At 40.4% G+C, this 27,680-nt stretch overlaps 3 protein-coding genes across 9 annotated transcripts in view; 1 reads left to right on the forward strand and 2 right to left on the reverse strand.

The window, feature by feature from the left end:
• Positions 1-11,364, reverse strand: part of bicd2a (BICD cargo adaptor 2a) — a 37,364-nt gene extending 26,000 nt beyond the window's left edge. Inside the window, exon 1 of the mRNA XM_077547745.1 lies at positions 10,815-11,364. Within this exon, the coding sequence (XP_077403871.1) occupies positions 10,815-11,054 (240 nt within the window). The 5' untranslated portion in view covers positions 11,055-11,364. The remainder of the gene's footprint in view (positions 1-10,814) is intronic.
• A 534-nt stretch (positions 11,365-11,898) lies between these two features.
• Positions 11,899-19,906, forward strand: ptpdc1b (protein tyrosine phosphatase domain containing 1b). 7 transcript variants are annotated; one of them, XM_077547779.1, is made up of 13 exons: positions 11,900-12,055; positions 12,135-12,815; positions 13,926-14,289; positions 15,090-15,306; positions 15,485-15,572; positions 15,852-16,017; positions 16,099-16,179; positions 16,266-16,384; positions 16,450-16,587; positions 16,675-17,687; positions 18,950-19,132; positions 19,234-19,344; positions 19,422-19,906. In XM_077547779.1, exons 5-13 carry the CDS (start codon positions 15,527-15,529, stop codon positions 19,554-19,556), a joined length of 1,992 nt encoding a protein of 663 aa, XP_077403905.1. In that variant the 5' UTR covers positions 11,900-12,055; positions 12,135-12,815; positions 13,926-14,289; positions 15,090-15,306; positions 15,485-15,526; the 3' UTR covers positions 19,557-19,906. The 7 variants fall into 7 exon arrangements, with proteins under 7 accessions (XP_077403931.1, XP_077403905.1, XP_077403912.1 ...); XM_077547786.1 differs by having other exon boundaries at positions 13,926-14,224; XM_077547755.1 differs by having other exon boundaries at positions 12,135-12,251; positions 12,669-12,815; positions 13,926-15,306.
• Positions 19,805-24,483, reverse strand: fbxw12 (F-box and WD repeat domain containing 12). Its single transcript, XM_077547818.1, has 10 exons — positions 24,284-24,483; positions 24,180-24,217; positions 23,946-24,112; positions 23,655-23,779; positions 22,275-22,481; positions 22,014-22,178; positions 21,705-21,915; positions 20,854-21,035; positions 20,150-20,280; positions 19,805-20,072 (listed from the first exon to the last, which is right to left on the reverse strand). The coding sequence occupies exons 1-10, from the start codon at positions 24,374-24,376 to the stop codon at positions 19,973-19,975; spliced, it is 1,419 nt and encodes a 472-aa protein (XP_077403944.1). The 5' UTR covers positions 24,377-24,483; the 3' UTR covers positions 19,805-19,972.
• Between the last annotated feature and the right edge of the window lie 3,197 nt (positions 24,484-27,680).

The following is a 27,680-nucleotide window of genomic DNA, read 5'->3' on the forward strand; positions in this document are numbered from 1 at the left end:
GGCACTGGAGGCAATGTGTGTGAAGTGTCTTGCCCAAGGACAGAATGACACATGACTTGGGGAGAGCGGGGATAGAACAGCCAACCTTCCAGGTACTGGACGACCGGCTCTACCTCCTGAGCCACGGCCGCCACATTTTCTGCGTGTAAAGCAGCATTTCAACAAACAGAAGACACGGTAACTTGAGCAAGACCAGAATCTTTTTATCATCTCTTTACAGTCTTTATCGTGTTTAATGTCCCATACAGGTTCGGGCTGTCTAAATTTGCAATGCAAAAACTCCGTCATCTCTCCTAGCTCATGCTGCTGGATTGGAAGGCCCAGGTCCACGCACCCACACCCCAGGCAAATGGTGCAGATGCTACACTAATTACTGTGACTGAGCAAGAGTTGGTCGGTCAATATTGGTAAGACACGGGGTAAAGACTGCGCAGATGGTTGTTTTAGGGCTCAGCTCACACAGCTTGTCCTCCTCAATACTGCGCTGTCAACCATCACTACCCAAACCTTGTGCCTCTCCAAGCTAAGATTTGCTTAAAAATGTACTTTGTCACATGTACTGTACATCCATGTATCCATTTTATCTTCATAAGGATGTAGTACATCAATTTTGCTATTTGCATTCAATCCATCCCTCAAAAGCAGAGCAGTGGGCAGCAACCTTGCCATGTCCAAAAATATTTATTGATTTCTTTTGTATCTGGCCAAGCCAGTTACTCTCCTCGAATTTCCAGGACGACTTGTTTTTTTTAACAGCGGAGGTGAGCAGCAGCTGGGGCCAGACATGTACAAACATGCACACATGCATGCACATTGACCCCATGATCAAAGAATAGGGTATGATGAAGTAAGAGTGGGTTTATTTGTCCATTTGCTTAATAGCTATGTTAAACTTCACCGTATCATTTATACATGCCTATTGAGGTCTGAATGCAAATAATCAACATTTATCATTTAAACTCTAGTTTACACCATTATGAAGAATACAGTACAAATAAAGAAGCTAAGTTCTGTCACTAAGTCCTCCTCTCTATTTACGTTCTCTTGGGTCTGGCCTGCCCTTGCTCCAAAGCATAAATAGATTAATGACCTCCCTGCCTTACTCCTTTACAGCAATTTAATTCTGTATGTGGCAATTTGTACAAAATCTCTCTAAATGTAACAACTAGAAATAGGTCAGTGTTGGTGAAAAATATAAACAGACCATTAAGGTAAACCCTATAGATAGAGCTGACAAATTCTGGGGAATAGCATGTCATCTTTCAAAGAGATCAACATTTATCACAAGAAAATTGTACAAATGTGGTATGTTTCATTCATGTAGACAGTTGTGCTGGAAATCTCCCAGAACCCTGCAGTAACACAGCCTAAAATAAATGAGTCATGTTGCAACAGGCTTACATAGACATATAGTGCTGAAAACAGATTTCATCATTCCAAACAAAAGTTTCCACCATTTCAAGTGGGGTTTGGTTAGAGCATATTTTTCTACTGCTGACATATCCATTCATCCATTTTGTATGGCTTGTCCTTCATTAGAATTGTGGGTTAGCTGTAGCATATCCCAGCTGACTGTACACCCTGCACTGGTTGCCGTACTATTCATCTTGATAATCATCCATCTTCTTAACCGCTTGTCCTCACAAGGGTCGCGGGGGGCACTGGAGCCTGTCCAAGCTGGCTTCAGGCAGTAGGCGGGGTACACCCAGAACTGGTTGCCAGCCAATCGCAGGGCACACAGAGACAACAACCATCCACACTCACAATCACACCTATGGACAATTTGGAGTGTTCAATTAACCTGCCATGCATGTCTTTGGAATGTGGGAGGAAACCGGAGTACCCGGAGAAAACCCACGCAAGCACGGGGGGCGGGGGGACCTGCAAACTCCACCCAGGAATGCCGAAGCTCGGACTCGATCTCACGTCCTCTGTACTGGGAGGCGGATGTTAGCCACCGTGCCGCCTCATCTTGAGAAAAAAATTTAAATTGTATATTAATTTGAATAAAAATATGAATTCCTGTGCATTGTTGCGTTTGTGAAGTTTGCCCTGTGGTTACATGGGTTCCTCCACCAGTCCCAAAATTTTGTATTTGGAGACACTAAATTTCCTTTTAGTGACATGACTGACCAGTCAGTCATGATCCTGACCGATCAGTCCACCTCTCACCCAAAATCAGCTCCTTTGCGTAACTCGGTGAAGGATAGTCAGATGAGAATAGTCAGATGTGTTTGAGCTGGATATATTAAAAGTTGCCCTTTAAAGCACTTGTGAAGCTAGGACATTACATCATTGTTCAATTCTACTTATCGCTGATTCCCAGTCCACAGGAGACACTTGCATTTGCGGATATCCCTCCTATTACAGATGCCATCCTTTCTGTCCGCAATCCTCATTTCTCAGAGCCCCCGAGAGACATGCTCGTATCAGTTAAGTTATTTTTACCCAAGGTCCCCAACTTATGTCATTCTTTTACCATTCTTCATCATGCCGGTGTCTTAACACAACAAAACAAAGACAAAGACACACTGTCTTTCTTACTGTCGTTTTTTTTTTTTGTCTTGAGAACAACACACTGTGATAACAGAATCAGACCAACTAACCTATTTTAAAAGGACTCTGGGAAGGGGGTCGGTGAGGAGTGGTCATGGTGTGTGGAGAGAATGTAGATTTCTGCCGGTCTGATTGTATTGCAGTGTAAAGAAAAAAAGAACCCCCAAGCCCCAAAGTGAAGCGGCAACCCTTTTAAATTGGATTTACATACGTTTTTACAAGTGTCCAATTAAAATAAGGAGTTCCCTTTCAGTTTCTGCTTTTTTGTTCTTAAAAAATATATAAAAATCACAGTGGCATTACACTGATGCTGTAAACGGAGGTAATCACATGGACATGCAGAAAAATGGGTGTTTACTTCCTCCCTGTTTTTGGCTGAGGTGACTTCACTGCTGGGCCACATGTGATCATTTCCTCTGATCCATTTCAAGATATCCGGCCTATTGTGAGCCATAACTCAAATGCTTACCGACCCCCCCCCCCCCCCACCCCCCAAAAAGATATCTTTCACATAAACAGGATGTACTGTAGATTAAGCAGCAGAGGAACGTGCTGAGGATGCTTTGCCAGACAACAACATTGATTTGGCTATGTTTTTGTATGGCACTGGAATTTAATTCTCTCTACCAACTTTAATGCAGCAAACTGCCAACAGCAATGCTTACTTTAACATTAGGTAGGAATATTTGCAGTACTAACTTGTCAAAACAATTTTTGGGGAGGAATAATGGAGAGGAATAATGGGGAGGAATAATAGGGAGGGGCGGGGGGGCTCCATGTAATTAAATGAATTAATTGATCAGAAAGTTTCTACAATGGCTTAAACATTGTGGTAAAGAAGACGAGGATACTTTCAGGCAAAGACATCTAACTCAGAAGTTTCTTCTATTGTCGCTTTTAAAAAGGTGTAAATTGAATGAGGTACAAAACACACAGTGTTGCAAACTAATGTTATCCCCACCCGCCAGGCTGATTCGTATGTAAAATGCCACTGTGTCTGTCAGCACAGATACAGTATATGACTTAACGTGACCTAAAACAAACTTGCTTATAAGTATACAGGAAAATATTGATTCTTGGAACACATGCTTACGCAATAACCAAATATTCTGTACAAGTTTTAATAGCTAACTAAGACAAATTGGAGACAGGGGACATTTGTTTCTGTGGTCACATGTATGACAGAAGAGAGATGAAGTATTGGATTACATACTGGTTGAACCATGCAAGACTGCTCTTTTGCCATTCTTAATCATTTCTTGATGCCTGAAAGTATGTTTGAAAATGAATGAAGTGAAAGAAATCAATAGGGGGTTGGCATTACCCACACAAAAGGGAAGTCAACCCAAAGATTTTCTTTACAATATGTTTGTTGTATGTGGCCCCACTTGTCTCAACACGGTACTGTATTCTGATTAGTGTTGCATTTGTGGAATATGAGCTAAGCAGCAAAATCCACCCATTTTTAGCAATTTTAGGGGGCGGACATTTTGCCACATGCTGTCGACCGAAAATGACATCACAGTTGCTCATGCCTCAGGTAACAACCAAGCACAGCTCAGCTTCAGTAAACAGGTGAGCTGTGATTGGTCGTTGCCTGAGCCAACTGTGATGTAATTTTTAGTTGACAGGAAGTGGCAAAAAAGTCGTCCCGAGATGACTAAAGTGGGTGGATTTAGCTAACTCATATTCCACAAACACAATATTAATCAGAATGAGGTCACACACTAGACTTGGCATCTGACGGAGTATGACCATGTCTGGGCCAACAAAAAGGTTAGTTCCTCAAGAGTTCTTGTCAAGGGTTATGGGGTACTACCTTAAAAAGACGTCTGCCTATCAGACTAGCTGGACACCAACGAGAATGTGTGGGCCTGGCAGATGCCCAGTCCCCTCTAAACCCTGCATAGTGGTTGGGATTCATCCTCTTATGGCCCGAGGGAAGGGGATTTGGGTCTTTATTTAGGGCCATTTAGAAAAGATTACCCCTCAACTGCAGACTTATAGACCAGAATGGATAAAAGGGATGATCAAACTAACTCAACAATGCTCAAAGTTCTAGCCTTTCTTAGATCTATTCAATTGAAAGCACAGTTTAAAAAAAAAAAAGTGAGGGGATGTTTTTTTACAAGGTCAGAGAATATTAATCTAATCATAAGCATCACTTTTGAGTTGAAAAGGAATGCTTTATGTGTACAGGAAAACACAGTTCGAACTTTGTTTACACGTCCATTCAGAATCACTTCAGGGATTCCTTAGACAAACTCCCGATATCGTTGCTTAAGAACGCAGGGCTTTGCAGGACCAAAACAACCAATCCTTTTAAAATGATACACAACAGGCAACTGAATTCAACAGTATTCTTTTGTCTTCTAACCCACTCTTCATCTGTGACACCAATGACCTGTTGACCCCAACAGGCCCTCATACTCACACACAGTCACACATGACAAAGGCCACAGGGCTGACCACACAGCCAACACAGTTGGTTTTAAAGAGCCGAACAGTATTTAGGGCTGTGAATGGTTAAATTCCACAGTGCACAGCTGTTGCCACATGAATGGCACATGGTGTCAACCAGAGTCCGTTTGTGACCAGACAAAATCAGGACTTGAGAAATTGATAACTTAAGTAGGCAGAAAAACTACTACTTTTTTTTTTTTATTGGCAACACTACACAATTGCGCGTGTGATCTTTTTCTGTATCATTCCAATTTTAGCATGTGTGTTACCAAAGTAACACAACAACTCCATATTTGACTACACACTGACAGGAGATATAGCTTGCCTTACACGTGCATTAACAGTTCAAGGTGTGCCACATGATGTCATCTGTGAGTGGCTTAGGGTAAGACTATCAACAACAGCTGAGGGAGCATAAGCCTTGTGCCTACCTATACATACGGTATGTCTTTAAGTGCCTTCACATGACTGCAACAGTAAACCACACTCAACTTCATTATCAGGCCGGGCATGCAGTTTTTCTCAACACTATGCAAATAGTAAGTAGCTTTGGCCTTGTTTCCACCATGCACAACAGTTTGTCTTAGGTCAATATGGCACATGCCTTTTGCATTGTTGGAAAGGGAAGTACTGTCTTTGAATTGATCCATCAAGTTCACAATACCAAAACGTGGCAGCAGATGGCCTTTAGCACCATAGTGATCTCAGTGAGATACAAGAAAATGGCAGTCTACATGTTTTGTTTAGTTAGAGATGTCAACCTAAGAGGAAATAAACATAATGGATTGCACTGTGTCCCAGGGGAGATGCAAATAATGGGAGAGGGAATGACATTGTCCAAAGTTAATGAGAGATTGGAAAACCCAGCTGGCTGACATGGAGCCAGATGGTTGGAAATGCAATTCATTGACAATGCAAAGACAAATATATGTATTTACAATAATACCTACCAATTGATACATATTAACCAATAAGTAAGTAACCATCTATCCAATATCAGGAACAAGTCCATCTAGCTATGAGAGGATCCCTCGGCACACACCAATCAACAGCTACTGTGGTAGCAGCGTGGCCAAGCGCTTACATTCGGGAATAAAAGTGTGTTGTTACTAAGCAACGCCACAGCACAAAATTCCTCCATCACACTGCCTGGAGAATAGTGTGAATGTGTGGGTGGAAATATTAGTAGCCTACCCTACACAAGACAAGAATGCGAAAGCAGACATTATGGAAATGGACATTTACACATTGTCATTTGTCAGTGGTTTCTGTCCACGATTGAACAAGAGGCACATCTTCTAGTTGTGCAGCACTACATATACATATAAAATCAATACAAATACACTTTAGTTGTATTTATGCAAAGTGAGAAATGTGTCGTTTCTCAGTAAAATCTCAAAGACAAGACATTCTACTTCAGGCTGCCTAAGACAAAGGCACTCAACTTGATATAGCACTTCTACAACAGCTGCAGCTGTAATAAAGGACTTTACACGACATGAAACATTAACAATGATACAATCATACAACCATAACAAACCAACAAAATAGTAGTCTCCACTCCTATATACGCTTTGTTGTTGGAAGTCGTGAAAGATGAAAGAAGTGATTCAAAATCTTCAAAGACTTAAAACATTCTAGGAAAATGACACTATACATATTTCTCAACTTACAGGGTATTTAAGTCTCATTATTGTCGTTCTTCAACAAGCAGTATACAGGTAGCCGTGGCCAAACAGTTAAGATTGTCATTTGCCACCGTGGGGACCCCGTTTGAGCACTATGCCCAGACACACGGCTGTGGTGTCCTTGAGAAAGACACTAATTGAAAATTCCGAACATCCGGACATTCCTTATATTTCTACAATCAATGTGACGCTTCATTTTGCACAAATCAAATTACAACGAGCCAAAGTTCAATGCTTTTCAATGAGCGGAGAGCATCCTTTCGCCAAGGATAAATGCTGCATTCAGGGAAAGTGGGACATCGAACTGATCCCACTCGGATTGTGTCAGTTTCGACCTCAAAGCATTTGAGGCCAATAAAATTACCAGACGTATGTTGGGGGTGGCGTGGCTCAGTGGTAGAATGGTTGTCTCCCAACCCAGAAGTTGTGGGTTCAATCCCATTCTACTGTGACCACGTCGCAGTATCCTTGAGCAAGATACCGAACCCCCAGTTGCTCATGATGTTACGTCATCAGCAGGTGAATGAGTAGTCGAATGTAAAGCACTTTGAGGGCCTTGTAATGCGGAAAAGCGCTATATGAATGAAGTACCGTTTACCAAGTACCATGTTCACATGACACAACTTGATTTGGAATGACCGTGTTAACCAGAACAACAAAGAATTTATCGGAATCAGTCATCTTTGTTGTTTACGTTTGCCTCAAATGCTTTGAGGGCGGAACTGGGACACTTTGAGTGGGATAAAGCCAACTTCAAACCCTCCTTGAATTATATAATAATAAATGAATAAAGCTGGTATCTCACTGAGCAAATTTAGGGTTTCGGGATTTGTGAGATGTCCGCAGACACTTTTTACTTGTCCAAAGACTTTTCAAACATATTCATTTCATGTTTTCTATTCAGACAAGTTTTCACTGTCTGCAAAGATCTTTTGAAACCCTGACGAAAAACCGAAATTAGCTACATTTGCATGCATTTGTCGCTCAGTGAGATAAAGAACACTTTTCACTTATGGATTTATTTAAATGTCCACGGTATAAAAAAATTATGTTGACACTGTGAACTCCCTACATTTTTTATTTTTAAAGATTAAAGAAATAAAAAAAATATTCAAATTTTGGAAAACTTTATTAACAGTAGAAAATAGTGATGCACCAAATATTCGTGCCACCGAAAATTTTCGGGATTTGCCGAAATAAAATTAAAACCGAAAGAATATGGCCGAAATAGGTTGTGGTGACGCAAGCAAAAAAAAAAAACGCTGCAAACAAGCGTCTGTTTGAATTAAACAGCAAATGCGGGGGTGAGTGTCTGCCTTTTCTTCTCGCTGGCTTTTCACCGTGTAAGTTTGCATCGGTCGGTCGCAGCAGCTCCCGGGGTCATTGCGCACACCGGAGGACGGGGCGTCGCTTGGTGTACAATATTTAAGTGGGTCGAAAAAAGACAGAACTGCCGTGTACTGCAGTACAGGTGAGTAATTCTTTCTCCTGCAGCGCCTTCCCTGTATAAGCCCCTCAAACACTTCCACTTTTTCACCGGCATCCCGGTGGCCGTGCTAAATACTTTAGCTAATGTTAGCACTATTGCTATAAACAGTTTTAAACACAGAAACACTAAACGCTATCTCCGGGTGGCGGCAGACCTGTACAGGACGCCGTGTGTGACTTTGCAGTTCGTTCCCGAAGCCGATTAGCTGGTGTGAACAACTGTATTTATTTTTAAACGTTGGTGAATATGCCGATTTTAAGTGCGCCGCACCTTGTTCCGCCGCACGCATCCGTCACCGCCTGTGCGAACTACATTGACTATAAAGTGCAATCACACCGCCAGGAAATGCTCAACCCTCATTTGGTGTTTAATGTACCATTAGCCAACATGTCTGCGGTGTGGGCACATTTCAATTATATGCTAAATAAATATTTTATAATTATATTATAATTGTAATTAATTATTTTAAATGCAATGATATTAAAAAATTGGCATAATTTTTTGGGGGCGTTTCGGTTTTTGGCCAAGTATTTTTCATTTTCGGTTTCGGCCAACCATTTTCATTTTGGTGCATCACCTGGAGGAAACTTTAGAGAACTATCGTTTAGTATTTATATTTAATCTAGTTTAACACATGCTGATAACCACCCTGGAAGCTTCCTGCAATTTTTGTTAATTTTTTTTAAACAAAGCTGTAAATTTTTCATCTGTTCAAAATTAAAAGAAAACTGTTTTTGTTTTGGTTTATTCTGATGGTATGATTTTCTATTTTACTGCAAATAAATATTGGCTTGAAATATTGGTTATCGGTCTCCTTGACTACTAATAATCGGTATTGGCCTCGAAAAAAACATATCGGTCTATCACTATTTGGAATTGTCATTACCCCGGTTGCTTTAGCAGCCCCCTGCTCTAGTGGTTGCCACAAACAGTGTGCGCTTGCTGTGATGAGTCAAATGCAGGGAACAAATTTTGTGTGCACATACAAACAACCAAATAAATCATCAATCATTTCATTTTCTTAGAGGAAGTCAAGTTGGACATGAGAGGAATGTGTTTGTATTTCATTTAAGATAATATCACCTTCGTTCTTCATTCTGACTGCTGTTGGATGGGGGTTTAAGCGATAAAGCAACATGGCTCCACTTGTCTGCGATAACCAACCAACAGACTTTGTTTGTATCACATTGAGGAGGAAGGATATTAAATGGATCACAGTTTTCTTTGTTGTGTGAAATTTTGACTGAATTTTACTGAAACGTGGAGTTTAAAGCATTTGTTAAACATTTAATAATGGTGTTGAAACTAGTAAACTCACCCCAGTTGAGGACATAGTCAGATTTTGTTGTCCTCAACGACTCATTTCTCCCATCAAAACTGGCTTTAACACATTATTAAGAGTGGCAGATCAAGGTGATCACAAACAAATCATAACAAGTCAACCTACAGTATTTTGTTCTTTTACTGTCATCATTTAACAATGGGAGAGCTCCATCTCTGTGAAAAAATTGCATGGAAAAACAGAGGCCTTGTTGCCTGAACATGCGAAGAAGGTTGGCCACCAAAAAAAGAAAACTGGAAAACTCAAAAGCTCATTCAATGCTTCACTCCGCAAAAAAAAAAAGAAAAATTAATGAGGGATGGTCAGAAACAGAATTATTTACCATTTAACCAGTTATCTCTTATCTAGTCTGGCTGGCTGCAGTGACCTGATCCTACAGTATCTGACAACAGGATATGAGCGACCACAAAAGTAGCCTGTGTCAGGACAGGAATCTAGTTTTTCCCCCTCTATGAGAGCATGTAATGCTTAGTAGCATTCCTCTCTGTCCACAATATAATAAAGTGCATCTCTGCCAGAGTAAACAGTTGAACGCAGTATGGGAGAAGGGCGGGAGTGACTCCGGCCAGCCACTGTTGAGAAAGAGTTATGCGACTCTCTAAACTTCAACTGCCACATTCTTTCCATTCCCTAAGGATTGCAACAAGTCTGCTTTCCGCTGTCGGTTGCTCATCCTCCTCTTCTGCGCGGGAAGGTTTCAAATTCAAACCTACACCGCCCCTTGCAACGGAAACTGGTCATTCTTGTTAACAGAATTTTTTAGACCAGAGAAGTAATGCAAATGAGGTAATTTTGAATGCGATTTGAAAATGATAATTTTGAATGCGATTTGAAAATGATAATTTTGATATAACAAATTTTACATAATGTGCTGATTTTTTAAGTACAATTTGGTAGGGGGTAAAAGACGAGTCTTAACCAACTTTCATAAGATAAGCACATGACAAAAACAAGGAACAAAACACACAACCAATGTCTTGCATAGTCATGACAGACATTTTGAAGAAGAATCATGAATTAATAAAGGTTGAAGTGCAACAGGGATACCCTGAGCAAAGAGGGGGTTGGGTGTACACTGTACAGCAGCCCATGCCCATCATCATCTTGACCTTGCAGTATGAGAGACTCAAATAACACACTGTTTAACATGTCCAAAAACCACATTTAGAAAGTATAATTAATTAAATGAAGCATGAGCTCAGCTGACATAACCGAATTCAATGATCGTTCAAGGCCAATTAAATACTTAGTACACACGATTTCTTCAGCATTTTACCTCTTTCAGCAAGTCGAGCTCCTGCCTTACACCTTCATACTCAATCTCCAGCTCGTCGTACTGCTGTTTGAGCTGCTGTTTCTCCTCCAGTACCGCCAACCCGTACTCAGCCGCCTGGATCTTCTCGTTGGTGGTTTCGCCCAGTTCCCGGGACAGGCGCTGGATCTCGGCCCGCATCCATTCCGGAGCGGCCTGGAGCAACAGCAAAGGGTCGGGGTAGCACTGCTCTTCCACAGACATTTTCGTAGCGGATGACGACGGGTCAAACAGCTGGTCTCAGACAAGAAGGATGCGGTACGTGTTCAAGCGATGTAACCTTGAAGAACGGTAGGTGGTTGCTCAAATTCGTCTGTATTTGAATTGCATGATTGCGGCGTTCGTTGCTGGTGTAGCGTCTTTGGTCATGGAGCTGACTCCGGTCGACACCCTTAAGGTTATACGCTGTAACCCCCTAAGAAAGCTTCATCGTTGTAACCCTAGGCTTTTCTCGCCCCTCCATCTACTTGTCCCAGCTCTACCGCAGAAGTGGGAGTGTACTCATTGTGACGATGAGGGAACGGATAGACTAATTCTATTTTTGACTTTCTGCATAAAACTAAGACAAACATACTATATCCCAACACCGCGTAATTGTGGCCATATTTTATTATTTCGGTGTAATAAGTGTTATTTAAACAGAAATAAAGTGTATAAAGCGAAACTGTATGACGTCTCACCAAAATAAAAACAAAACTAGTTTTATTTTGAAGGCATGATCAATCAACTTCCGTTACTTTCATGCAAGTTGTAGCATATTCAATGAAACAGCTGAGCGCGCTGTTTAGAGAACTGCGCAGCCGGTTGGGGCAGGCCCGACAACAAATGCGGTGCAGTTTGGGAAACGTAGTACTGTTGTGAGTAAAAGAAGGCAGGGGACACAATGAAAAGACAACATTTCCCGCTACGCCTTACACGTTTGCTTATGTGGAACCCGGAAATATCTGTCAGCGGTTGTTGTCAAGCAGCAAGGGATTAACGGCTCAAGACAGACATATGGCTGTCTGCTGCCATCTGTTGGAAATTACTTGAACCCGTTAAATACGATATGACGTTAATGAAATATTGAACACATGTTCATAAGGCGTTGCCTTGATGGGGTTGGTCCGTTGCTACGATATTAGGTAAACAACAGATACGAAAACATATTTGTTCCTCTGTTAATCAACATGAACGATGAGGTGTGACTGTCACTGCATGAGTGGGTGAGGACGGCGTTTTGCAATAATGTAAAAATCTATATGTGGTCTTTGTGGTGTTTATATGCGATGTTGATGTATGCAGCTGTCCCTTACTGCAAGAAACATTTCTCCTAAGGGAGATGATTACAGAGGATCCTTGAACTTACGTCAGTGCGTACGCCATATTGGATGTGGCAGATCTGCTCATAAACTAATGCAAGTATATGTGCAGTGTATATAAATTAATGTGCCTCATTCACCCATTCAGACGCACACTTATATGTTAGCGAACTAATAGACACAAAAAAGCGTATGCCACTTTTAATCGGATAATACATATTTACATGGTTACACCTATTATAGCCTGTTTAAGATATGGGTTCGCACCAACCAATGTATGTAAGGTTTTCACGATTGTTTACTGCTACCAACACTATAACACTCCCAAGAAGCCGTGCAATCTCCCATCCTCATATAAGCATGTACAGTATCTGGGCTATCGTGTAGGGTGACAAGATGGAAGCCTTATGTTTAAAAACTTATGCTTGTGTTGGGGTTGTTATTATTTGGCTGGATCCTAAGTCAAAGTGGAGGGTAATCATGAATCCAAACTATGTCGATTGTTGTATCTAGTCAGAACATCTTATGCCCACTCACCGCCGCCCAGCTGACTGGCCTCCTACAGATGGTGAGCCCATGGGGAGGGAGACCCATCATTGTTTCAGGCTGTGCCCGGCTGGGACTCATGGGTGCAGGCGTGTCAGGCTGTTAAACCATGTTCTCGGTGAGATCTGATGGACATGACGTATTACAAATATTTTATTCTTCATTCGGGCTTCAGAGCCATGTTTTGTCTGGTCCCTCACAGAGGACCTATTTGCCCTGGGTCACCCTGCCAGGGTCATAAAGCCCCCAACAGTTGAGCTCCTTGGATCATCGTAACACATGATTACATACAAGAGGAGTCACTTGTTTTATTTTAAATACAAATCTTAATTATTTTGATGTGAAACCCTGAAGTAAATAAATCATGACTAAAATCACTTTACAGTACAATATCAAGTACGGTAGCTCTTACAGTAAGGTCAACCCTAACCCTATACAGCAGACTGTCCTAAACTATGTCCTGTGTGTCAAGGAGACATTTTCATCCAAGCATATTTGAACAGTTTACAACTGAGTAATTAACGTTGCAAACTAACATATGTCGAAGGCTAAATGTAATGCTCATTCAAAGCAACATACAAAAAGGCTTAATAAATGGATTTAGCATTTAAAGTAAAGTCCTGGTTTCTCAGGGCCCTCTGATCTTCTCCTGCTTGCCATTGATCAAGACAGAACAGAGTAAGGTCAAATGTCAGATTTATTATTATCATTATTATTACTATTATTATTAACCAAGTGATGGAGCTCCTTACGGTGTTATGATTTTTTTTAATGTCATATATTTATTTATTTAATTTGATCATTTGAGTAACTGTGTTTGATTAGATTTGTGTTTAACTAAATATACTATACTATACTACTATACATATATATATAATATCAGTTTTATATATATATATATATATATATATATATATATATATATATGTGTGTGTGTGTTTTTCTTTCTTAATTTTATGAATAATTTTGTGATAAGTGCCTTTTTGGGGCTTGAGCATTTGCCCCCAAAAGTGTCTGCACATGTGTACATACAGTATTTACGAGTCCCCACAAATATGAGCTGCGGAGTGGTGAAAGGCTAATATAGGCCACACACGATTGGCGCTACATATGCATAGATGTGAAGAGTAACGATGACTCATACTTGACTTTAAATGTAAACCCCCATAAAGTGGACTTGTGCTGCGTTATGCATCAGCTATGGAGACGATTGTTTTTTTTTCAAAAGGCGTGACGTCATCTTCAATCGACGTCTCCATGAAATGACAACATCGAGGAGCGAACGTCTGATTACTCCTCGAAACGCTACTCTCTGCGCTCCTGACTCCTGTTGTTTTCGTCGATCCCTTGATGGGATCTTTGAATGGAGGATCTAACATGCAAACCGATCAGCGAGGACCGAGGACGGGGGACTGAGGAGGTTGCAAATCAAGAAATGGGATTTAGCATTTATCTTCGTTCGCTCCACATTGCCACATGCAATATGGCGGTGAGGTTGACGTACGATTCAGCGCGTACTGTGTCTAGGTAGGTAGTATAGATAGTGATAGATATAGATCTTTGAGCTCCATCTCCCGGACCGTTTCAAAAAGGTCTGTTTACTAATTCATTCATTAGAATTTAAGTATTTCACGCTTTCTTGGCTATAATGCAGGTTAGAGAAATGCTAGGATTTGCATATCTAATGTGATATATGTTATGTTAAAGAGTAAGTTTCCTTTTGTGGCCTGATGTTAATATGGAGTATGTAATTTATGATGTGCAGCAGACCTTTGTAGATTCTGGTCTAAATGAGATGGCGGGCAGCTTTTACTTTGCATCGAGCTTAAAGGCTTTAGGGGGGTGTCCCAAATGGTAAACATCATAAACTGATCTCTTTGGGCTAAACTAAACATAACCAGCTTTTGTAAGACGTTGGGTAAACAAATCCGATTTTATCTTCTGGGTGTGTCACTAACGTGCCTCTAATTTGTAGAACATCACTGTATATTGGTAGCAGAAATTTCCCAACCCCATAAAAAACACATGACATGGACATATTCTGGCCATATAAATTGTCTCTGTTTTTATAAATGATGTACCATTATTAATTTCACAAAATAATATATTAGCAAGACAACAGCAGTAAAAGAAAAAGCTGATGTAATCATAGACAGTATGATTTTTGTTGAGTAGTGGGTGCTTTATTTTATACTGGTACAGTAATAAGATTAGTAGGCTAATCCCAGAGGAGACAGGAATAGCCCAACTCTATCCCACTCTAGTCTCAGAATAAGAGGAAGAACCTGAGCAACCTGTTTCTTTACACAGCATGCATGTTTCCTACTTTCCCAACCAACCTGTTTTTAATTTCCCTTATTTCTGCGCTGGACTTGCCATCCTGACGAGGTAGAGGTTGTGAGAGATCACAATATCCAAGTGGACGGCCCCGCCTTGACACACACAAATAATCTGAGGCGAATCAAATCAAGCGGAGGCCAAAGGATTGACTTTCCACGGATCCAAAGAGAGAGCGATAACGTCAGAGCTGGGGAGGTTGATGTCACAAATTGTGGCAGCTGTGGGGCATTTGAGCTCTGAGATGGTACTCACCTGAGAGTCACTTACAGGTAAATATTTTTTTCCCCTTTTCCTATTTAATTGTTAATGGATTCATGTTTAATGTAATTGTCTTGAAAACTGATTTTATGCACAAACAACAGTTAAATATGTTGCATGGATTAGATTTTGATAACTAGCGATCCTGTAATTTCATTTTGGCTCAAACTTGTAGATTTGTATGTTCAGGCTCTGCTATGACTTTGGACATCACCCTAACGGGAGGTTCATATGGCGCTCCATGAAAGGTCCCATGGAGGGGCTCTGATGGAATTCAGTAAGTTGTTGTATTTACTCCGGGGCAATTGTATGTTCCCTAAAGGCTAAATTGTAATGTATTAATTATAATGTGCCATAGGGATAGCTATTTTTACTAATAGGCGTGTAATGCCAAAGATTAGACACCACTGAATGAGCATTTGCTACTTATGAGCTTAATCATTCAGGTGTTTGCGATTAAACTCTTCTGCTCTATTTCTGGAAATGATGTATAGTTTAACTAGTACTAATAATTAACTACTATAGTGCCTTCTTCTCTGTTGTGAATCCTTTGTAGTTCGAGCTCCCAGGGCAAATTACACTATCATTGGAGAGGCGATTCGCTATGTCATCCCAGCACATATGCAATGTTCTATCGGCTGTGGAGGTCAAAACTGCAAGTATGACAGCCCGAATTTCTGGCGTGATGACCAACAGGCGATTAAAGGCCTCTACTCATCATGGTATACGTCTACCTTCCAGCTTAGTAAGCAAAATGGCTTTGTTTAGTTGTCATGGTATTTCATGTCTGCATATGCTTTTAGGGTGACTGAACATCTTCTTGCGATGTCCAGACCCTCGACTGAAGTCATGGAAAAGTATAACATTATTGAGCAATTCCGAAGGTATATACAAATTTGTTCCAAGGTCTCTCAGCAGGCAGTATGAGCTCACACTTCTTGCTGACCCGGAGTCTTGTGTTCATTTGAAGGAATGGCATTAAAACGGTGATCAATCTCCAGATACCTGGTGAGCATGCAAGCTGTGGAAACCCTCTCGAGCCAGAGAGCGGTTTCTCCTACCATCCAGAGGCCTTTATGGAAAATAACAGTAGGTGCTTAATTCATTTTGGTGAGTCTATAATGCTACTCAAATGTCACCGCATATGATTTCAGTTTATTTCTACAACTTTGGTTGGAGTGACTATGGAGTGGCCAACCTTACTTCGGTTCTGGACATTGTGAAAGTTATGGCCTTTGCACTGCAGGAGGGGAAGATAGCTGTGCACTGTCATGCAGGTCTTGGCAGAACAGGTAAGATCTGCACCTGAAGTGTTCACTAAAGTATCTGGCCTTTCACCATGGCGCAATGTCACAACAAAGTTTGTCTCCATTTCTTAGGTGTGTTAATGGCATGTTTTTTGGCCTACGCCACCAGGATGACAGCCAATCAAGCGATCTTGTATGTTAGGGCAAAACGCCCTGGTTCCATCCAAACGCGCAGTCAGCTGAGCTGCGTCCGTGAGTTTGTCCAGTTCCTCGTCCCTTTACGGAGTGTGTTTTCTTCCACTGAGCCCCGATCACAACCTGTCAACTTGACCCAGTACCTCAATCGCCAGAGACACATCCTACACGGCCTTGAGCGTAAAGAACTGAGATACCTGCCAAAGATTGTCCAACTTGTGTCCCGGCTGCTGTTGGATATTGCGGAGAATCGAGAAGTGATCGAGGAGGACATTTTGGAGGCGCCGGACATCCATGATATTGAGATGACCCTGAGCATCATTGAAAAACTCGGACCTCAACTTTGCACAAAGGAGCCCCGCTTGCCAGGTTCCCTCACCATACCAAGACATTTTCATGAACCACCCATCTTCTACCATCGCAAGAGTCTTAGTTACAGTGAGTCCGATCTAAGACGTCTGGGATCGCAGCTCAACCTCCTTACGCAACCCTTGGGCTCGCTCTCGCAGGGTAATGTGGCCCGGCCCGTTTCCCCATCTGAATCCGGTCAACCTGCAACCCAGTGGAAGAGTTGGAATAGTAACACATCTGACATCTCCCAAAGCTCCACAGGATCACTCTGGCAAGTCAAAAATGACAAAAGGGATGGGTCCATTTTGTTGAAGAAAGTAAAGCAGGGCTCCATCCAACGCAGTGGGTCCTTCGGATACAACGGTCCACTCCAAAAAGGGAGCATGCTCTCCAGATTGAAGGCTGAGCAGAGGGAAGAGTTGGCAGAAAACGGGAGGACGTCTCAGTGTCGAGATGAGGAACAGTCAGAGGTTCCGTACATCACCCTGCAGTCTGAGTTGTCACTGGAGGCCAGGAGGCTGCTGGTGGCACAGGCTTTAGCAGTGGACCTTTTTCAGGATGGGGCGGAAGAGCATAGGAACAAAGTGTTGACATGGCAGGTGAGTGACCCAACCAGTCTATTTTGATAAGATTTATATACAACAATGGCATGCATTAGCTGGTTTTGCATCCTATAATCTGGGGGTCTGCAACCTGCAGCCCTGGAGCCACATGTGGCTCTTTAGTCCCTCTTGTGTGGGCTTCCCTGTGGATCGCTAAAAAAAATTGGTATCATTTTTTTTACATTTGTTTGATAAAATATGATTTGACTGAATTTAAGGATTTAGTTTAAAAATGAATGTTTGTTTTTTTTGTCATAGCCCAAATTTGTAAATTGTCAAAAAGAGACAAAGGATAAAGGTAGACGAACAAGTTTTTAAAAAAAAAAAAAACCTAAAAAGTGACCATAAAATGTCCAAAAAGAGCAGAAAATTACCATGTAATGTACACAAATTTGCAACAACAACAAAAAGTCAGAAAATAAAACTTTCAAAAAGTAACTGTAAAATGTCCACTAAAAAAAAGAAAATTACCATAGGCAGAAAAAACATTCAAAAACTAACTATAAGATGTCAAAAAACAAAAGAAATCCCCAAATTTATCATAATGTACACAAAATTGTAAAAAAACAAAACAAAAACAAAAAAAGTCAGGAAAATAATTTTTAAGAAGTCAGAAAAGAAAAACTTTAAAAACTGAAATGTCCAAAAATAGCAGAAAATTACCATGTAATGTACACAAAACTGCCCAAAAAGTCAGACCTTTTTGAAAGTAACCATAAAATGTCCAAAAGCAAAAGATGAAAGGCAGAAAATTACCATAGGCAGAAAAAACATTCAAAAAGTAACTAAAAGATTATGTAAAAAAAAAAAAAAAAATCCCCAAAATGATCATAATGCACACACAATTGCCCCCCCCAAAAAATCAAAGTGTATTTTTAAAGTCAGAAAACCAAAACTTTAAAAACTATAAAATATCCAAAAACAAAAGGAATTCCAAAAATTACCCTCAAATTGCCATGTCAGAAAAATTATAGCTAAACTGGTAGAAAAAAAAAGCTATGAAAAGGAAGAGAGGCAAAAAAAAAAAAAGACCATAATGTCCATACTGTTTCATTCATAGCAATGTTCAAAGGTTTAGCAGCGCCAGACAGATTTTCGTGTTATTTATTTGGCCTAAAATGGCTCTTTTGACAGGAAAAGATGCTGACCCCTGACATAGTCAGTCCTCAATGGCATTGTCAGGAATGCCCACTGCTCATCTGAGCACTGTAACAAATTAGGATTACGCAACACGTGCGCATCAATATGTGTGCTTGCAGGTTGAGCTGAATCAAGGCGGCGCATGGGAAAGGCTGTGCATGGAGCGAGATCCCTTCATCCTCACAGGTCTGATGTGGGCGTGGTTGGAGCAGCTGAAGGAACCGGTCATCTGTCTCCAGGATGCCATGGCCCTGAAGCCTGAAAACACGGATGCTCAAGCTGTCCTCAACACACTTGGCCAGGTAAAAATCTTGCTATTCAACCACAATTGGGGGGGCGGGGAATCTGCTCGCATTTGGTTATTGTCAGCCACTCATACGGTATTTGCTCCACGTGTACACAGGCACCCAAAGAAACATTAATGTGCATACTGGACTGTATGGCTCAGTTACTGACAGTACCAGAAGAGGTCCAACATGCATTTTTAAATCGTACTATCAAGGCTTTTACTTGGGTAAGAATATCTGTCCTTTCCACATTATAGTCTAAATTCTTTGTCAACAATGTCATATGAGGTTCACCTTCTAACAGATGGAAAGCAATTCCACCAATGGAAGCCAAGTGTATGAGTCCATGACTGGAGTCCTGCGGTGTGCCCTTGAGGACATGAGGTGTGTTGCCACCAAAGCAGAAGAACAGTCAAAGTCTCCTTTATCTTCAGTGTAGATAACATAGTACATATGGACGGGACACTTTGTGCCTTATGATGAACATATTTATTCTTTCATTCTTATGTGATGTTGTGAGATGAGTACAAATAGTGATAATGTACTGTTCTAGCATTCCTTCAGCTCCAAACGGAGGTAACTCAATGAAGAACAGTTTTGTTTTTTTTATGCAATATTATGCCTTAAGACTGATCACATTCAGCTCCAGAACTAGTCGTGTATCAATATACCTGCACAGGTTTGTTGTAGTGCACATTAGAGTATATCAATGCCTTTAGGGTAACAATGTTATCCTTTTGTAAATAACGAAAATATGTCATAATAAAACCATGCATAATTTACAGTGAAGGATAAACAAATATTCCTCTTTTTTCGGAGTCTGTTCAAAAGTCACATTGGCACTTTTTGGTGCAGTCAGGAGGTGAAGGTATAAGCTTTTAAAACATCTTTGCCATCCTTCCCTTCAACCGAACCAACAATGCTGGAGTAGTCACAGGAGACGAGGCTGAACCCTCTACAAGCACAGGAAACAAAGCAAACAAATCCGGCAAATTTTTCATGGCACATGGATATCTAAATGTCGGAACGCACCTGGACATAGTGTGAGAACCTCCCAATAAGTGGTATCGACTGTCCAAGGTCAACCCGAGTTCCCTGTCATGTTTCCAGGTCAGCACACGCAAGGAAAGGTCCCGAGATGCTGTCACCACACGAAAGCTGTCCTGTACGATGACGCCATCATTAGTGACCATTTTAAATACAGTACTTAACTCATTCACTGCCATTTATAGACGTCAAAAAATCATTTTAACAATTTTTATTAGTTTAACATTTTTTTTCCAATTTTGTCAACAAGAGTTTGAAAACCTAGATTTTTTTGGTACATTTAGAACAGAAAATTAGGGGCATCTGGAGATTACAACTTTTCAACGTAATTAATCGCATGACTTCACTAGTTACATCACGATTAATCACAAATTTTATATCTGTTCTAATACAAAAACAAATCTAGGTTTTTATACTTTTGTTAACATAAGTGGGAAAAAATGTTAAACTAGAAATAGTTCAAATAAATTTTTGACGTCTATAGCCGTCAATGGCAGTGAATGAGTTAATTCAAACTATCACTATATTGCGACCTTCAGTTATTGTTTTCATTCAAACTTTTTGATCATGATTGTCATTGCCAACATTTCCTTCAGTTTGAAGTTAGCTCAATACTGGACAATTGGTACTCTAAAATCTGTATTTAGTGCAAATAAAAGCTTTAGTTATTAAAAAATAATAATTTTTACCACACATATAGAAGTAATTGGCATCATGTGCTCGTTAAAGCTTGCGAGCAAGGCGCCTTTCAGAGAATACACCCAGAGATGGTGATCAGCTGCCATCACAATGGAGTTGCTGTCCTTCGCCTCAAGAAGAATGTTGGAGGACGTGTGATTCAGTGTCAAGGGAAAGGACTCGACCTGTTGGACTAAAAGGAAAAGCTTTTCTTTCTTTCTTTTAAATTCCGTTATTTCTCTATTTCTAGACATACTTACATTTAAACAGGCATCAGACACATATTCTTATCAAAGATAATTTTACTGAATAATTGCTATTAACTCATTTACTTCCATTAATGGCTTTAGATGTCAAAAATTCATTTGAACTATTTCCATTAGTTTAACATTTTTTTAAACTTGAGTATGAAAACCTAGAAAAAAAGTATTGTACATTTAGAACATTTAAAATTTGTGATTCATCGTGAATTAACTAGTGAAATTGTGATTAATTACAGTTAAAAAATTTAATCGCATGACGCCCCTAGTTCTTTTTAAAAATCGTGTCAGGCGATAATTATTTTTTAATTGTCATTAATCGCATGACTTCAATAGTGAACTCACAATTAATCACACATTTTATATATGTTCTAAATGTACAATAAAACATTCTAGGTTTTCATACTCTTGTTAACAAAAGTGGAAAAACATGTTAAACTAATAGAACTAGTTCAAATGAATTTTTGTCGTCTATAGCCGTCAATGGCAGTGAATGAGCTAAGAAATGCCCCTAATCTTTATGTATGACACACACCGAATGTGACCCCTGATGCGTGACCCCTAATGCAGGTACTTGTTTTACCCAGTTTGTCCTTTCTCACCTTGGATCTGGGACTTGTATTTTGACTTTTTAATGCTGACATCGAAGACAGTGAGTGCTTTGTTGTTAGTGCCCTGCTTGCAGTGGACCATGGCCAGTCTGGCAGACTGCGTGGGGATAAAGACGGCAGCCTGGCACCCAGTGACCGGCACTAACTGGCACAGTGGGTCTTCGTCCTCACATGGCGAGGTCAAACTATCGGCATAAATCACCTGCCAGTGACCCAGAAATGAAAAAAATCATTATTAGTATTTCCTCACAGTAATTTCTCAAACACAATTAAGTCACTTTCCAACCAAACAAGACATACCTTTAGACTTAAATCAACATTATCCTTGGAGCCAGCTGTGATCCAGGTCTTGTCAGGTGAAACCAGGAGTATGTTGACATTAAAGCTGTCACATACCATTATTCTGGATTTTTCAGTCAAAGCTGTTCCAGCGAGTGTGCACAGTGACCCCTGACTTGTTCCAACCTTTACAAAAAACATGAGCAGGGATACACAAACTACTAGTGTGTAAATTACAATTGGAGTGTTCAAACATGCCAAAAAAAAAAGGAGGCTACTTACAGATAAAAACCAATCATTGTCCTTATGATACTGTAGCAATGTACAGTGTGTGGATGCTGCAGAATAGGACGCCACCTCCTGGCCAGTCTGACCTTGCCAGACTTTAATCTGGCCGGCAGAGTCTGCTGTGATGACAAACTCGCGCTGCTCGTCACTTACGATGCTAGTTAAAGGACTCTGCTTCACAGTGCACCACAGGAGTTGACCCTGAGATGATAGGGATGTTCCATACCATTTGTTTTCTTTCCGACCAATACCAGCTCAAGTAGTAGCCAATGATACAGATTCCACTAGTACTTTTGATACATAAAATTTCCCCTCAAAAAAACAATAACAGATCATTTTAACTCATTCACTGCCATTGACGGCTATAGACGTCAAAAAATCATTTTAACTATTTCTATTAGTTTGATTTTTTCCCTCCACTTTTGTTAACAAGAGTATGAAAGCCTAGGGGAAAAAAATATTGAACTTTTAGACCAGATATAAAATTTGTGATTAATCGTGAGTTAACTATTGAAGTCATGCGATTAATTACAGTTTAGTTTTAATTGCAATTAATCGCATGACTTCAATAGTTAACTCATGAATAATCACAAATTTTATATCTGTTCTAAATGTACATTAAAAACGTTTTTCTAGGCTTTCATACTTTTGTTAACAAAAGTGGAAAAAATGTTAAACTAATAGAAATAGTTTAAATTATTTTTTTTTACGTCTAAAGCCGTCAATGGCAGTGAAAGAGTTAAAGATACATATCTGAATAATTTTCCGTAAAATTGCAATGGCAATTTTTTATTCTAATTTCTAATTCCTGATCATAAAACAGCCACAAGAAGGTGGCCATTGCAAGTATCGATACCTTGAAATAAGGCCTGGTATTATAGAGCAAGAGCATACATGCAACATTTCAGGGTTATGGGGAAGGGAAGACATGTTCATTTATTGCTGCACTTAATAGTTTTTCATTTGCTGTTTTATATTTATGACCTAGAGGTGTTTTTTTCTTTTTCTTTTTTATTGTATGAAAATAGATAGTCGGCAGCATGTTCTGACTTACAATTCCAGATTGTGAAGCTGTTGGAGGAACAGAACTCCGTCATAAGCCTACTTTGTCCGTAAGGACTAGGCGTGTAGGACCAGTGTATCGTGTTTTAATACCAATTACAAACTACAAAAGGAAACTGGGCCACACAAGGAGCCGTTTAGTATGAGACAGCCACCTGAAACAACACTGCAGAACATTCCCCTCATTCTGACATCCTTGAGTAAGTAAATAAGTGCAATATGTCTATTTCAATCTGCCAAACGGAAAATAAATACTATGCATGTAATTATTAGTGATATTTATGTGATGAGTTCTGGAGATTGTCCACTGACATTCTGGATGTTCCATGCCCGGACTGTACCATCAGTAGAAGCACTGCAGATTGTGATCGGTGTGTCCCAGAGGTCAGGACCCACAGGAGAGCTTCCCTGCAGGTAGACCAAGCCCACTATTTGCCCTAATGGAAGACAAACGAGTTGTGTAGGTTGTCAAGGTGGCTCCCCCATGATGCCAACAACTTCTACTTTTACCAGATATACTTTTTCCTCCTGCACTTCTACTTCGGCAGAGTCTGAGTATACTTTTACAACCTCCAACATAAACTGGCTTTAGACTTCACAGACCTGTGTGGCCACGGAGACTTTTGCAAGTGTAGCCCCCAGTTCGACCTTCCTTCATCTTCGTCTCCAAATGGGATCGTCGCAGGAAGTATCTCTTCCATGAGTGTTTGACGTGGGGGCTCCCCAACACTGCCTGGCTACAAAAGCCCCATCGCTGCAAGCACATCCTCCTGATAAGAGGAAACATTTAACGCTTCTGTGGTCACTACAAATATATTTACCCACACAGAAACTTACCTCCATAACCACGGGGTCTCGGCAGCATTGTGCCAGTCCTGGAAAACAATTGACTTGAGTGTTTTGGTCGTCAAAGCTACTTCCGCATGTTGGACACTCCTTACCGTACACACGACCGAGGTCCTTATCAGATCTTCCTCGTTTAAATATGTAAATATATGAATGAGACAGTCGCCTATCAAGTGTTGAGGGTCCATATTGACGATCTACTTTTTCATGTGAAGGAAAAACAGGAAGAAATTAGTTCAGGGAGGTGGCGCGCAGCCTGCATGACAGATATCCTGCCACTAGGTGTCGCCATCATAAAGGGATACAAAGGGAAGGCCATACAAAGGAGACATACCGTGGACACAATTATAAGTACACTTGCAAATAAAAGATAAACCAGATTAAACATACCAAATGTGAGTTTACTTCATGAGATTAGAAATGGTGAAATAGTCTGTGTTTTTGCGGGTTTGAGAAAGTGAATAAACAAACTGGGTGGGATTCATCTCAAAGCCCAAAAAAATAAAAAACCCACTCAATAACCAGTGGTACGGTAGTTAACATGTGTATATATATGTGTGTGTTAGGGGGAAGTCTTTTAAAATAAATGAATAAATAAATAATAAAAGGTAGTGCTACAATTGCTGAATGCTCAAAGTACAATAAAGACAAAATGTCGAACAACAACAGAATTTGCAAGTAAAACTGAGAAGAACATTTGAAAAGAGGAGTGTATGAGACTATTTAACTCTGTACATATCGACCATTGAGACAATTTTATCAAAGAAGATCCTGAGTGATTATCCTGTGGTGTGCGGTGTGTTCGGAGTGATTTCCCCTGGTTCTGTTTGGAAAGCAGTCAAGCCAACAAGCTTGAATGTTAAGCATGTTCAAAACAGTTCTTATGTGTGTGGTCAACACAGAGGTCAGCCCAGCCACAAACTCCTTGGTGTGGTCTAAAACGGAAATATATCCAATTAGCAAGCGACCTGAATCTCACACTGTTGCAGCATACATATAGAGGAATAAAGGAGCAAATGGTTTCTCTGTCAAAAAAAAAAGAGGTTAATATTGATGAAAGCTTGAATTTGGGGCAAAACGTGTCTTTTTGGCGCCATCTTCAGGTGAAACACTGGTATAAACACGATTTGGCTGTCCTCTCATTGGACGAGAAGTGATTTACTACGTCACTTCTAGAATATGACATAGTTGATCTGCCACCCACCGGCTCAGTCTTGTACACACCTCCTTAGCGAGTTGGAATTGTAGTGTTTTGCAAACATCTTCATACCGACCAAAATTGCGAAGATTTGGTATCATCATCATATTATGATGTTCTGTAACCAAACATTTGACCATAAATACAACATTATGATCTTCATTCCTCGTGAGGTGCTGTGGTGGAAAAAAAGAGCTTGTTACTTTTTCTCAGCCGAGATCCAATTGGGAAATCGTTGTGTATGAATAAGCCCGACTTGACAAATGTTTGTCTGTCCTTATCTGACTTAGATCCTGACTTATCTCTCTATCTTCATTTCCCTGCTCTCCACGGTGGGCCACTGGTGGTACTGGTGTACAGTATTATGTGTTCTGTGTGATTAGGCTTGTTGGCACAAATGATGGTGCCCTGCTAATTCTGTTTGGGGAAATTAACGCTGTAAGAGAAGAGACCCAGAGACGGCTCAACAAGGCAGGCAACCCAGGCAATTTCCTCAGGCCCCAAGCTGGAGAGGGCCCCGAAATACTGACATGGGCCCATACATAACTGGTCCTGCTTGACATTTCAATTAATGTGTCAGTAATCACGCACTCACTCTGATTGGCTGTTAGCTAGCAAATCAATGCCGAGATAGAAGTTAACTATGAGATACTACACAAAAGCCTAACAGTGTTGAAAAATAAAAAAATAAAAAATAAAAAAGCATCTATCAAATTAAGCTCAGTAAAATGTTGCCGTTTATTTAGACTTGTTTCTGCTTATGAGTGTGATGCGCATTATTCTGGATATGTGTGAATTTAATTTCACTGCCTATTATAGAGAATGACTCACACATGCACGCACGGCCACCCTTTGCTGAGGTGTTGAGTCACCATGGCCACCCCAAAGAGAAATTGCTAGCTACGCCCCTGGTTAAAAGTATGAAGTCTGAATTTGGAAGTCTCCCTAATGGATCCCCCTTCTACCAGGCTTGTTGGTTTTTAATGTGTTTGTTATTCATTTTATGTGTCGTACAAAGGATACATCTTTCCTTTTTCATGAACCTGGTTTCTGTTTGCGGGGGGGGGCAATTCCCCAGAAGGAGGGCCGGTGTTAGGTGGAGAAAAATGATGACGACTCTAAGAGCCCGTGACTGATATATGCTTCAAAATGCCGTGCTATTTTCATTTTGCAGCATTGAAGTAGTGGGGCCCAAAGCAATGTTTTTTTTTTTTTTTCCAATGCGGCCCAAAATTCTTGGTGGCATTTATATACCACAATAGGGTCATGGGTGAGCTGGAGCATCTTGAATGGGTTGCCAGTCAATCATCCAAACTCACATCCGCACCTGTAAACCATTTTGGGCCTTCATTTTTTTGGTATGTGAGAGGAAAACGGATTTACCTGATGAAAAGACACAGAAGCACTGGGGGAACATGTAAATGCCACACAGGAAGGCCGAAGCCCACATTCGAACCCTCAACATTTAACCCTGAGTATTGAATTGCTTTAAACAAAAAAAATCTAAATATACAAATAAAAGTTTTATTTTTATAAATAAAAAAAAATTGTTTTTTTGAGTGAGGTTTTTTTTTTTTTTTTGTATCTACAGTAAACCTTCTGGGGAATATCTGTTGGCAGAATTCCAAACACAAGTTATTGTCATTTTTTAATTTCAGGTTCAGATAATGGATTGATGGGTGGGCATTTGGATGGATTGGGTGGGTGGGTCGGTGGATGGATGGATGGATGGATGGGTAATTTCCTATGACACCCGATGATCTCTCATGGTACACTAGTGTGCCAAGGCATCCTGGTTAGGAATCACTGCTCTAGACTGGTGACTTGCCAAGTTTGTTTGGTACATGTACCAATTGTGACATAGGCAGGCTCCCTCTATGGTCCAAGGGTCACCAACATAGAGCCCGCGGGTACCATATAGCCCACAAAGACCTCAATATTCGCAAATAGGAAATAAAAATAGATCACCAGCAAAGTGATCATCTGTTAATACTTACAGGGATATATAGAAATTAAGTGTTGCGTATTTATTGTTGATAATTGTTGTGAGAAATAATTAAGTAGGTCAGTGTCTTCTTAAATTCAAGGTAATTGAAGCACATTTGTTATTTCAGAAGTGTGTATGACTCCGGTTGCCCTTTGCAATAATCAGTCCCCAAGTATAGCTCTCATTTTCAAAAAAGTTGGTGACCCCTGCGGGATCAGAAGGGAGAAAAAAGTCACTGAATTAAACATTTAAACCGTGCATAATTTTACACTGGGTCAAACTTTTGTTAAGGACAGTTCAGCTATTA

This window comes from Vanacampus margaritifer, chromosome 1 (genome assembly GCF_051991255.1).
Source record: "Vanacampus margaritifer isolate UIUO_Vmar chromosome 1, RoL_Vmar_1.0, whole genome shotgun sequence".
In the NCBI taxonomy this organism is placed as follows: domain Eukaryota; kingdom Metazoa; phylum Chordata; class Actinopteri; order Syngnathiformes; family Syngnathidae; genus Vanacampus; species Vanacampus margaritifer.

Coding starts and splice junctions, on each gene's coding strand:
- ptpdc1b (XM_077547805.1), top strand. CDS start 15,527: ATGGCGCTCCATGAAAGGTCCCATGGAGGGGCTCTGATGGAATTCA. Junction 16,018..16,098: donor AAAGGCCTCTACTCATCATG/GTATACGTCTAC, acceptor ATATGCTTTTAG/GGTGACTGAACATCTTCTTG. Junction 19,133..19,233: donor TCCTCAACACACTTGGCCAG/GTAAAAATCTTG, acceptor ACGTGTACACAG/GCACCCAAAGAAACATTAAT.
- fbxw12 (XM_077547818.1), bottom strand. CDS start 24,376: ATGGACCCTCAACACTTGATAGGCGACTGTCTCATTCATATATTTACA. Junction 23,780..23,945: donor AAGTCTCCGTGGCCACACAG/GTCTGTGAAGTC, acceptor GTCTTCCATTAG/GGCAAATAGTGGGCTTGGTC. Junction 20,073..20,149: donor GGTTCTCACACTATGTCCAG/GTGCGTTCCGAC, acceptor CTGTGCTTGTAG/AGGGTTCAGCCTCGTCTCCT.